Source organism: Cryptomeria japonica, chromosome 4 (assembly GCF_030272615.1).
Source record: "Cryptomeria japonica chromosome 4, Sugi_1.0, whole genome shotgun sequence".
Classification (NCBI taxonomy): Eukaryota; Viridiplantae; Streptophyta; class Pinopsida; order Cupressales; family Cupressaceae; genus Cryptomeria; species Cryptomeria japonica.
In genome coordinates, this window is record NC_081408.1 from 270914761 (window position 1) to 270928403 (window position 13643).

At 34.8% G+C, this 13643-nt stretch overlaps 1 protein-coding gene across 2 annotated transcripts in view; it reads right to left on the reverse strand.

The window, feature by feature from the left end:
* Nucleotides 1-796: 796 nt before the first annotated feature.
* LOC131074037 (sec1 family domain-containing protein MIP3) overlaps nt 797-13643 on the reverse strand; it is a 98370-nt gene continuing 85523 nt past the window's right edge. For both annotated transcript variants that reach the window (XM_058010585.2, XM_058010586.2), the window contains one exon: nt 797-1567. In XM_058010585.2, coding sequence (XP_057866568.1) covers nt 1439-1567 — 129 coding nt within the window. In that variant the 3' untranslated portion in view covers nt 797-1438. The remainder of the gene's footprint in view (nt 1568-13643) is intronic.

The following is a 13643-nucleotide window of genomic DNA, read 5'->3' on the forward strand; positions in this document are numbered from 1 at the left end:
AATCAAAATCTATTGTGATTAGACCTATCTAACGAATTATGATAATTATATACATTTGTACTTATATTTGTGATAAAGGCATTTTAAATGGTAAAATTATACCTCTAACAATCTTACATTCCTTATTTGAATGAAATTTGTGATTTTAGGGCAAGATTTAGGGCAACCTCAAAAGAAGACATTACAGTGCAGGCTGGTCTCATATAATAGAGGTTATCTTCCTGTCTAAACACAGTTACATTCATAAGGTTCAATGTATCATTAACCTTGAATAGACATTTCCTTCTTTTCTCCAAAAATTACTGCCTTCAACTTTTTTATGACATGGAAATATTAATGTCCTTTGGAAGACCTTTACTTTTTTCAAGCATAACTATCTCCAACTTTTCTCTTTTATTAAAAAAGCAAAAACATTAGTGTTAGCGCTAAGTCCATGTCTTAGTTTGTAAACATGAGTTGTCTCCTTACAAGGATCTTTTACATGCTATGGTTGTCCTAAACCTGATAGAAGATATTGTGCATGGCCATAAATTCATAAAATTTGTCTTTACCTTCAACAGTTATGTTACGTGTTACTTATATGGTTCACTGTTTATGTTCAAATTCTTTCAGTCTCTTTGTTAGTGAGTTTTTGTATTGTTGGTAATTAAAAGACATTTAATGTTATCCGAATTGCAAACTGTTTTCTTAATGTCATAAGATGCCTGTTGGCAATGGCAAGATCTGATCAACCATTTTGATATCACAATGTTATCAGTGTAGTTCAAAATGTACAATATCCAAGATGGCAAAAAAATAAAGAGAAAATTGTGATTAACAGGCTGCTCTGGAATTGAATTTACAAATCCCTTTATAAAGGAACATTTTACAACATAAGGCCCATAACTATCAAATATCTGACATCTTTTCCAAAATCTTTGAACTGAAAAATGACAACAAAAAATGGTTTCATATTGTCAATACATCCCTTACATACAATTTGACATCATGGATTCCTGGTCCATCAGTTGTCTGATTTCATTTCAGTAATCAAGGTTACAGACCGAAACAAATGAGTAACCTCTCTTGTGCATGTGTGAATTTATGGAAACTAAGCCTTTCAAGGTGCTAGAAGGCAATAAATAATGATTGATCAAATTTATCAACCAACTTCCTCGAAAAAAAAACAATCTATGAATCTTTGCAAGAAATAATTAGGAAATTTTCTGAATTGTCATTGCTATATTTCACATCTTCAATGACTCTCATTGCCTCAGGTGAATTCAGACCAATGATGGTACAAGTATAACACCACATGATCTTTCTCAAAAACATTGATTGCGAATTGTACTGTCTTCTACATCCTGCCTGTCAACACATTACGAGCACCCTTTCCACTTTTTGAAGCAACATTTGTCAACAGACTGCAGTGGCATGTTAATTCAAAAATCCAGTCACCTCAAATGTGGCTATTTGATCCTAGTAGCAATTCGAACATGTCATTTGGGGTCAGAATTGTGGTACCACCAAAAAGCAATTCTAATCCATCTGCACCAGCTGATGATTGTGCTTCCCGTGCTTCACAAACCTGTTAGCAAACAAATACACGTTATAACAAAAATACATACAAGGAATGGCTACAAATCGCCGAACACAAGAGATAATACTACTTCAAATAATTTTGCAATGTCCCTTTTGCACCAAACTCTGACTTGCTCCTACGTTCACCATTTGGAAAAGCATTGATCTTGGGACTGTTCATTCTGCCATGTATTTTGTCCGTATGAATTGGTATTGGATTAATAAATTATAGTTCCCTTACAAGGCTTTTTGTACATTACACAATTCCACTTTCTAGATGAACATTAAATATCTGAGGCTCGATTCTTATGAAATTGTTTGGTTTAAGAAAGTGATTAGTTTTAGTTAAAATTATGATACTGATGACAGCAAAATCAATCATGACAATGGAATATTAGCTCCTGAACCAACTGAACCAAGCTTGGGGAACTCAAATATACATGTCCTGTTGTAATGAATTTTCACAGTTTGTCTCCTGGAATGCATGTCAATGCAGTTGAAAAATCATTTTAGATAGCATGGTAATGAAAATGCAAACTTGAATTGACAACGGACTAGGCAATAGTGTCAATTTCTTTGATAACAGAAACAAAGAATTGTATGATAACTAATCATAACCTCCATAACCAAGAGAGAAATCACTCTTGCTGAATAATTTATATCAAGCTGACTATTTAAGGGTTCTTATACTTTGGAATATCCAATCTCTTGATTCACATATTGGTAAGTCTATCACAATCCAATTACCATTATCTGAAAGCAATTTGGAATTGATGTCAAACTGCTGAGTCAAAAACCTGATACCCTCAAAAATTTTATACATATTTGGAAAACAATTGTTTGGTGTGAAATATATTTGCTTCCAATATTTCCAATTTTACCCTTTCTGGTGTATGCATTGATAAATAGATACTTAATTCACTGCCCTTGCCGGTGTTTTTTACAATTATGTCACTCCCTTCAAAACAATCCTCACTGTAGAGTAGGAATGAGTCATATAAGCCCCCAGTTCTCCGTTGTTTCAACCACTTGCCTCTTATACAGTCTGACTTATTACGTTTTTCACATCCATCTAACTTCATTGAGCATCAAGTGTCCAATAACCGCGACTTTGTTCATAAATTTCCAATTTTACCTTTCTGGTGCATCTACTCATAAATAGATACTTTGTTCACTACCCTTGCTGGTGTTTTTAACAATAATACCATTCCCTTGGAAATTCTCCTCACTGTAGAGTAGGGGTGAGCTATAAAAGCCCCCAGATCTCCATTTTTCAACCACTTGCCTCTTGTACATTCCAACCTCTTTGTTTGCATCTTTGCAACTTCACCGAGCATCGAGTGTCCACTGTTGAATAGTTGACTAATTGATTTCTTGTCAGTTTTGAGGAAACTTTTCATGCTTTAAGGTAAGAAAAGACAAAGAATTCTTGATGATTCCTTGCATCTAATTTTAAGTCCAACATTTTGTGTTTCCAATGGGTTTTATTCACAGTTGCATAAATTGTGCTAAAATAGCAAGAAATTGCTGCTCAGGTGTGTCAGTGATCTGATCTGAATTGGATCACCGTTGTTTCCTGATTTATGGCATGGCTTCCAAGGCAAAAAAGTTGCCAAATAAGTTAAGATTTTCTCAGAAATTTAGATTTATTTCCAATTTTTTTGGGATATCATTATTTAATCAGGCCAATATGTTTTCTATAAATCACTATTTTTTCACACTAGATCTCATTTTTTAGTTCAAAATTGGATTCTAACAAAGTACCATTGCTCAAGACTAGAACTGACATGCATTGGATCATATAATGCACACTCACAATTCAGCCACTCAACAAATATCCATTTCATTGAGTGATTTTCATTCATGGTCAGGGTTTCTTTTTTTCGTATTTTAATTAATTGTAACACTTAATGCTGAGTGTTTTTTATATTGGACTCCAATGCTCACAGTTTTTTACAAGGAACCCTGATGGTGAGGGTATTTAACATTAAACCATAAACCCTATAAAAAAATAATTAGTTAAGATAAGAGATTTTTTTAATTTTTGCCACATTCTACTACTAACCTTAATCCCAAACCCTTTCCATTTTGTTTGAAGTTAGGTTCAAAGATATTTTTATTTTTAATATGTACTAACCCTAACCCTAAAATCTATTTTCTTTTGGTTGAAATTTATGCTAGAGAATAGTTTAAAAATTTGAGTACTCTAAGCCAGCTATGGATTTCTAACCTAATTTTTTTGGCCCAAGGTTAGGGTTTATATTTTTTATGGCTTTACAAGTAACCTAATGGCATTTTTTCCTTTTTCACTGATTTCAAGCAATCATGTCATGTGAAAAGGATTCCTTACGGGCCTTTTGCAAACCTATCCCTTATTGAAACAAAGTCAAATGCAATATTTGTGGTGTTGAATGTCTTCAAATGGCATTTGGCAAAGGTGTAAATGATGTTAAGCCTTGCAAACACTACCCACAAATGTCACCCATCAAGCTTTGTTGGCTCTTCAAGCTTATATAGAAAACAAAACAAATAAGGCAAGGACAAGATTAGGGTTTATATTTTTTAAGGCTTTACAAGTAACCATAATGGCTTTTTTGCTTTTTCACTAATTTCAAGCAGTCTTGTCATGTGAAAAGGATTTTATATGGACCTATTGCAAACCCATCCCTAATTCAAACAAAGTTAAATGCAATTTTTGTGGTATTGAATGTCTTCAAATGTCATTTGGCAAAGGTGTCAATGCATGATGTTAAGCCTTGCAAACACTACCCACAAATGTCACCCATAAGCCTTTGTTGGTTCTTCAAGCTTATGCAGAAAACAAAACAAATAAGGCAAGGACAAGGTTAAGGTTTATATTTTTTAAGGCTTTAGTATTTACAGATAACCCTAATGGCTTTTATTGCTTTTTCACTGATTTCAAACAATCATGTCATGAGAAAGGGATTTTATATGGACATATTGCAAACCCATCCCTGATTCAAACAAAGTCAAATGCAATTTTTGTGGTGTTCAATTTCTTCAAATGGCATTTGGCAAAGGTGTCGATACATAATGCTCAGCCTTGCAAACACTACCCACAAATGTCACCCATCAGGCTTCACTGGCTTTTCAAGCTTATGCGAGAAACAAAACAAAAGCAAGGACAAGGTTATGCTTAATTGAGACATCAAAATGATGACTTTTCCCTAGCAAGGAAGAATGTCACATCCTGTTTTTATTTACTCATTATGGGCAAAAATTTTGATGTTTAAATAACTAGTTTAGTGTGCATATTTAATGTTTCGATATGATGTACTAAATGTGATTACACTATGCTTTAAATGTACTTATGATAGTATTTCATTGTTTTACAAAATATAGATAGTTTGAACTAATATTTTGTTGATCAAAATGTTTCATATAGGTTGTTAACTAATAATTGAAGAGCAATATGATGAAATCGATCATTTTCAGATATCATTTACAGTTGATATTTTAATTGTTATTGCTGGTTCATCATTATATATTTTGATATTGATACAAACTAACTAATGTTACTTGGCATGAGGTGGATACAAGTTAGACTTTTCTCATCTTGCGTGTCGAGGGAGGCAAATCATGACAATGGATAGTTATAACATATACTATGAGAATCCACTTGCACGAATATGCAGGTTGACTATATGTTGATGCATTGTATGACATGTAGGGATCTACTTGAGTGTCATCTCAAGCTTGTGTATGAAATCTTCGATTGCCTTCATATTGTTGCATGAAGTCTTTGTCTCACAAGGTTATTGTATCTAAATTTTGCATTGCTACAGCTAAAAATAATTAATATATGCTGACTTATGATATCATTATGGAGCCATAAACCTTTTGGAGGTATCACTTATTTATCTTCTCACAGGGTTAGTTAACGCTAAAGAGCTCATTAGATTATTTTACTAAACTATGACTTTGAAAATTGGGGATGTGAGTTCTGATTTGTGAATGTATTATATCTTAGAACATAAATCAAATTTATTTTATAGGGGATCATGGAATGTTATTCCACTATACACTAATAGTAAAGAAAAGCTAAAAAAAGGTATCAACATTTAGTTGAGCGTGGGAGTTTTCAAGAAGTTGTGGTTGTAGCTAGTAAGGCTGACCCCATTGCAGGAATTTCAGAGTTTTGACATCATTATATGCTTTGTCGGAATTGAGGGTATTAGTGTACATGTTCTAAAGTAAAAAACCGGGGTTTGGTATTCACCATAAAGCCCATGAGAGCATGACAGGTGCCAAAATGTGATCATTTTGCAATCTTTGGAAGGGGTTTGTATGGGTTTTGGGGAGAGTTTGAGGTCATTTTTTGGGGGAATTTTTTATTTGCAGCTATTGTAAAAAGAGGTGACTAGAACTAGGAAATATTTTGGCAGCTTCAATACAACTTTTTGGTGAGTTTTGTTCTAGGTATGTGATCAAAATCATTTTTATTATATTAAATTTCAATCGATATGGTTTATTTTAACATTAAGATGATGGCTGCATTCATCATTGGGACTTTTAGACTATTAAGAAAAAGGGGGAGTTCCTTTTAGGTGCATGCATTCATCAAATATCAAATAACCACTGAAATAAATAAAAAATTATGTTGTTGTAAAAATCTATATAAAGTGTAGTCAGAGTGTAAATGTTCACCAAAACTGTATGCCATCACCACATATCGTTGAGTTTATCAACTAGCAACTGATATTTGCTTATCTAACCTCAAATTGACCTCTATTGAGATTTAGAAACAGTTATAAAATTATTTTTGTGTTTCACAAAATGCCAACATTGCCAAGCATGTCCTACAACCTAAATTTGGAGTAAGTCAGGTTTATTTTCATATATGGGTCATTAGCATTCATATAAATGTGTGTGTATATACATACACACATATGCAGATATATATAGTATAACCATCTTGCATACGAGTGTTTGGAAGAGTTAACAAACATATGCAATAGTGTCTCACATGGTTTCAAAGAGTCATCAAGATATACACTCAAGATAATACAGGTCATAGCCAAATACCCAGATATAATAAGCTCATAGTTTAGTGATGTTCATATACAGTTTCCAGGTATACTTCAGTATTCAACCCTATAATTTTCCCACATATTTAACCATGTATGACAGTTTTAACATGCTACATGCTAGACTTCTACATACATATGACCTCACATCACTAAACTAAATGTACAAAAGAAAACCTTTATACATATCCCAATATGTACATACATTTAAAAAAATCCAACTGCTATTCACAGCATTGTTTATGAATAACCTAAAGAGTATAAAACCTTTTCATCATGCATATGTGTCTCTATGAATTATATATATAGTTCAAAGCTGAAATTAACATATCTAGGATTATGTTTGCACAGCCCCAAAATGGCAATCAACCTTATATATGACTATTTCTCTGAAACATGAAAGGAAACTCTATTGAATAGCCCTATTTAAAACTATAGTTTCACTATAAAGGCACATTGAATGTACTTACCCATCTGTGTTAACAAAAAGACTGTATTTAATACTATTAGTTTCTCATTCAAGGGTAGGATATGGTAGGAGTTTGGGAGATATTATGTTTATTGGAAAACTTGTCTTATAAATTGTACCTTACATTTTTACAATTATTTTATGATCATTTTGATGAGACAAGCAAAAAATACTAGTTTTGCGAATAGATGTCCCACATTTCTATATGATCAAAATACAACATACAGTTATTATTAAACACTTTGGCTAAAGTGATGCTATAGCTGTATGCATTATCAGATCATTGTATTCTCAAGATTGCATGGTGGTCAAAAGTCATCAATAGTTGAAGGGTATCTAGGGTCTGCATGACTGACTAGATGTGATAATGATTGTAATTACATACCCTTGTTTCTTGACTTTGGTGCTGATGTGTTTTTTATGACCTCATGCAACACATAATAAAATACTAAGTATTATATCCTCTCTTGAACAAAGACCTCTCAGATGCTAAACTATATGATCAAACGAGACGACTTTAAGGTTCTGACAGTCAGGTCTTGACTTTATATTGTGGATAGACTTGGTAAAATTGATGTGATTTTGCTGGAATCACAAGGGAACTTATGTTTACAAACCACAACTAGAACATATTTTCAGCTAAAGAGATACAAGATCTCAGATCTGATTTTTCACCCTTTAGGTCTGTTCCAGTAGTTTTCTTCTGCAACCTATGTTCGCTGATGGAAATCACCATAAAATCAGGTATGAATTGCTTCTAATTCGCACCTAGGGTTTTTTTAAATCATCCAAACTCTCCCTCTTCAGTTCAGTCAGGCCTGCACCTTCTTATTTTTTGCCTAGGTCTGCCTCCAATTCACTCTGCTCCTCAATTTTGTGTTGGAATAGATTTCACTTTTAAATGAAGGATTAAATCCACCTTTATGATGCAACCTTCAGACTTAAGTTTGCACTCTCAACACTAGGTCAGCTTAGGGCATTAAGTAGAGCGGGTTTGTCTTCATTTTAAAATTCCAAATTCAGATCACTTTAGACCCCTTTCCCAGGTCGGCCATGTTGCTTTGATATCTTCTATTTGAATTTTCGAATTTTCATAGTCTTTTATCAGGTCGGCCTTAATCACTTCCCATGTTTGCATTTGAAGGGCTCTTTATATAAGGTGAGGCGCTTCGCACTTCCAAGTAGACTTGTGCACTGATTATTCATTTATCTCTGCCCTGCAAATCCTGCCCCACTACCAAATTTTCATGGATTTTTCAATGTCATGGAGAAACTTTACCATCTCATCCAATTTTCATGGATTTCTTCATGTCATGGACAAATTTTGGGAGGTCAAGGAATTTGAGCACTCAACAAGGTTGTGGGTTCCTTGAGGTCAAGGAATTTGAGAAATGACATCAAGGATTCCTTGAGGTCAAGGAATTTGAGCACTCAAGGATGACTTTGCTCATTTTATTCAAGATCACTTCTTTCTTAAAATCATTGTTTTCACCAAGTAAAAGGTAGTTGTTGCAAGATTGATTGGAAGTAATTTCTCCTTGTTAAAATCATTTTAAGCATCTCCAAACTTATCCAATTCACCAAACTGGATTGATCATCACACCACTTCACTAAAGTCGTGGATTCCTTGAGGTCAAGGAATTTGAGCACTCAAGGACAAATCACACTCCTCCCTTCAAGTCTTGGGTTTTGGGGAGTGATGGATAAATCTTTACATTTGATCATGAAGTCTTGGATAGATTATTCATTTCAGCTCTCACCTAGCTTGATGGAAAAAATTGATAAGGTAGCTCCTACTCAACCTAGCTCTCAAGACTTCCAAGTTGTGGATTCCTTGGAGTCAAGGAATTTGAGCACTCAAGACACTCAAGTCGTGAATTCCTTGGGGTCAAGTTATTTGAGCACTCAAGGAACTTTCCTTTCATCCACACTTGAAAATTTCTTTGACATCCATTCTTCATCCACCTAGGTCTTGATCGATTCTTTCTTCCTCATCCAATCCTTGAAGTGCTCTACTTGCTTGAGAGTTGCTCATCATACATAAAACATATCTCATGACTTAGCCTATGGGTTACATTGTGAATGACCTGTCAATGAAGCTCTTTACTTTTATCCAACACTTAAGCACAAAAGATGAGCGAGCTCTAAGCTATCCTCAAGGAAGATCGAATTGATGCTAGACTGCTTGAGACTCCAAAGATTGCTCCACTTTGGACTAGCAAAACCAAACCCTTTCATAAGCAAAAAAGGCTAAACACTCAAATTATTGCCTAGCTGGACAACTAGGCTAAAACAACTACGCTACCACGCTACCAAGCAAAAAGTTGGGGGTCCCCATTTGCAATGGGGCGATATATGAAAATGTCACAACATTTGGTTATGATGCTACTCTAGATTTCATTATCTACGAAATCTCATTGAAAGGTCGGGCCACTTCTAGTAGGAAGGCAAACAAGGGACCGCTTGGCCCATGGTTAGAGGTAAAGTACTTGAATGATGCTCTCCCTCCTTATAGCTGTCAAAGAGACCATATTGCTTGCACTTGACAAGATGAATAAGATAGTGAATCTTACTATATTGTATAAAATTGAATGACTTGTATGGAGAAGTCTTGCTTGCATGTACATTATAGGGGAGCAATCCTGATATTGTATTTTATTGCATTCTTTTCATCCTCAAACCTGAAAAATATTGATCCATACAAAAAATTAAATGTACAGTAAGTTTTCTTTTTTATCTAAGTTAAAAACCTTCACAGTTTAGTTTCTGCATTTTTTTAATTACCCATACCTTTGGATGAAAATTTTTAAATAGTTATATTCTTTCAGTTAGATTCTTTATTTTCTAAAATATTAATTGTGTTTATTAGTTTTAATATAGAAGCTCTTTACATATTTTTTTGTTTCACTTTGTCTCTATGCAATTCATTTGACATGAAACAAAAGAAATGTGTTTTTTTTCCTATCTCTATGAATTTTTGGCATTTTATAATTTCCCAATTAACAGAATGACAATTATACTTTTAATTTGCCAAGCCAATCTTGAAGCCAATTAATGCTAATATGGTTATATTTTCTCATGCAACATGTTCTCATATGTGGATGACTACATCTCACCATCCTTCCAACTCAGCTTACTAGTATGCAATGAGTACATCTCAAAATAGATGGTATAATACTAAATAAATCCTTTGTGTATTCAGAAGACACTGTCGCCTAGTGATTGTATTGGATTAACCTCGACAAAATGTTTTGTGATATGATTCACACTAATAATGATGAAAAGCAAAGTTTTATGAATCAAAATCAACTCAGGACCCCAAAAGTTTGAGGGACAGCAATGATAAGTTGCACAAGCTAATTGATGTGAGAAAAACCCAACGATACAGGGGATAATTTTATTTTGGAATGAATGAAAAGATAAAGAAGAAATGAAAAAAAGGGGACGACTGGCCATTGTCGAACATTGTGTCTCGAGGATGGCCAGCCATCCCCTTGGCATTTCTGAAACATCCCCTCCAATCGAAGACGTCCCCTAAATAAAAAGGACATTTCGGGGATGCCTTGGAAACATCCTCAAGGCGTCCCCCATCCCCTGAATGTCCATGGGACGGGGAAAGGGGCCAAAATGTAGGGGATGCATTGTTGGGATGGGGACAAGGGCCAAAATGCAGGGGATGCCTCCCCATGTACCACTCCTAAAATATCTACTACTAGTAATTCCTCAATTTTTAATGGTACTTTTTGTAGTTTACAAATTGACCTCCCTTCTACTATCCTTCTTTTTTGGATAAAAGTTGAGTATTTTATATGAATATAGATGGAGGAAAATACATTCAGCTAGCTTATAAGCTAGCCAAACCAGAGGCTGGCAGTTATTTGAGTATATATAAGATGAGCATGTTGGCATGATTGGCATAACTGATGCTGATGAAGAATGATGACTGAACCGGTGAAGGACTGTTTGTGATGACATTGTGATGAAGAGATTGAGATTGCATGATTGGATGACTTTGATCAGTTATTTGTGTTGTCATTGATGGCAACTGATGTTTACTATGTTGTATTTTGTCATCTAAGTCTTTTTGGTCTACCGGAAAGTGCTTACCAGTAAAGAAACAGTGAACTGAGAATTGGGACCTTAACCGGTAAACGAGGAGACGTTTTGATTGATTCCGGAGATTGGTGATGATTGAAGTGTTGCGGTTTGGAATGTGAGTTTGTAGCACTGTAATATGTATCTCACCAGAACCACATCATGTTTTGATTACTGGAAGTCATGTTTATGATTTCTGATTTATTTTCGCTAGGGCTTAAGAAGGGTTTAAGGACCGGTAAAGAATTCTCTTAACCGGTAATGATTTTTGCTTTGGCGGTGATCTACATCAAGTTCATATGTTGGTGATAACGTGGCACAACCCGCGTGAAGTGTTTGAATTATGTTTTGGCGCAATCAAGATGGAATTTCTTGGGAATGTGCAAAGTGCTTAGCGGAAGGAGCTAAGGGTTTGACTTTGTATTAGATCAAGTTGTTATGATGAGTTACGATCACTCAACGGTTGATATTGATTTGTAATTGATTGTAATGATCCATATGATGATTTGTAATGAGTTGCAAAGATCTGTGATGATCTATGTTGTAAGTCTTAGGGTTTTGTAACCGACTAAGTCGAAAAGGTTATTTAGGTCGGTACAGTTGATGTTTGTTGTGTCGGTGGTTTTGAGAGGAGTGTGAAGCCGAACCAGAGTGTGAGAGATCTGCTAGAGTGTTGCAGATTTGGAGTAGAATTGGATCTGATCAAGCAAGCAGTTAAGTGCTATACCCAGATCATTCACTGTTGTTCCCTAACAGTTGCAGCAGCTAAAATCCCTTAACCGGGTAGGTCCTAACAGGCCTTACATTGTAAATCCCTTAACCGGGTAGCTCAACATCTAAGTGTTAAATCCTCTTGTGAGGTTGATCCTAATAGGCCAAAGCTCTTAACAGAGCTCATCATCTAAATCCCTTAACCGGGTGACTCCTAACATGGTTTGCTCCTAACAGGGCATCATTGTAAGCTTCTAACCGGGCTTGGCTCCTAACAAGGCGCATTCTAAAAGAGTGCACAATATTTGTGGGTACCAATTCCCACCGTGGTTTTTCCCTATTTGGGTTTCCACATGAAAAACATGGTGTTCATATGGTGAATGTTTTTATGTGTTGTTATGTTTCATTTTCAGTTTATGCATGTTTATGAACACTTAATGTGCAGACTTGATAAATCAATTTAACAGTTGGTTATCAGTGATTACCGGTACTGGTAAAGAGTTTATTACTAGTTTATGATTGATTGAATGAAGTTTATAAGTTCATATTTTAAGTTTGAAATTATTGTTAATACTGATTCACCCCCCCTCTCAGTATTAACCGGATCCTCTAAGATTAACATAGCATTCAGTCCTTTGAACCAAAACCCTTCTCTGAACAACAAAATCACAAACAAAGAGCTGTTGGAAAATTAATACTATTGACAAATCTACCAATGTGTAAACTCTATACATTCTTCAATCTAGACCTATTATGAACGTCAAAATGCAAATTCAAGTGTATCGATCTCTTTCCCCGATGCACATTACAATTAATGATACAATATCAAACCCAAAAACATTTTCAATAAGTATGGGGTCAATTAAAACTTTATTCTACTATGGGACTCCATGCAAGCTTACCAATTGTAGAGCACCCTCTATTCAATCCAATAGTTGTTCTTGAGGGGTCCATTTGGTGGCAATGGCACATCAAGCATTTAGGTCAACAAACAGGCACCTTTCAACCAATTGCATAAGCTTAAATTGCACTGGAGTTGACAACCCAAGTACCTTTTCTTTTGGTTCATCTGGGTTGTTCAATTGATTTATGGCTGGCCTCAACAATCAATTTCTTCATGGGTCATAAAGCAAGAATTTCAAGTGTCTAAGCCTGTGCTGTTAGAATTCAAGGTTTTGCCTCAGCTAACTATACTATATTTTTATTACTCACCATAATGCTAAGGATCCTAATAAATTCCCCAAAAATTCATGATTAAGGAGGCCTGTTCCCCAAGTTTATTGCCCAATTGCTCAAGTTTTCTTCAAGGCTACTTATGGCTCTAACCAAGAAAATGTAAATTCTGGTAATCTTTAGAATAGGAAAGGTACATTGAAAGTGACTCCTTATGCTTTTGGAGGGAATTTTTAGATTGCCTAATGGGTTGGTTGGGTTGTTAGAACTCTTATTTGTAGAAGTTGATGATACAACCACAGGAGCCAAGATTCAACTGCAAGCAAAACAACTATCACACAAAAGAGATCAAGGAAAGATAATATGCTCTATAACAACCAAAGAATTATATATTATTGCACAATTGATTGATTGGAAATACACAATTACAATGAATGAATGAATCCTTATAAAAGGATAAATGAAACATTAGATGCAAAACCCTAATACTAAAATTAGGAGAACTAGAGAAAAAGAACGAGGAGCTAAATTAAGCTCAGCTACATCATGAACAAAAGCTAGAAAAGTAAACTCTAGATAACAAAAAT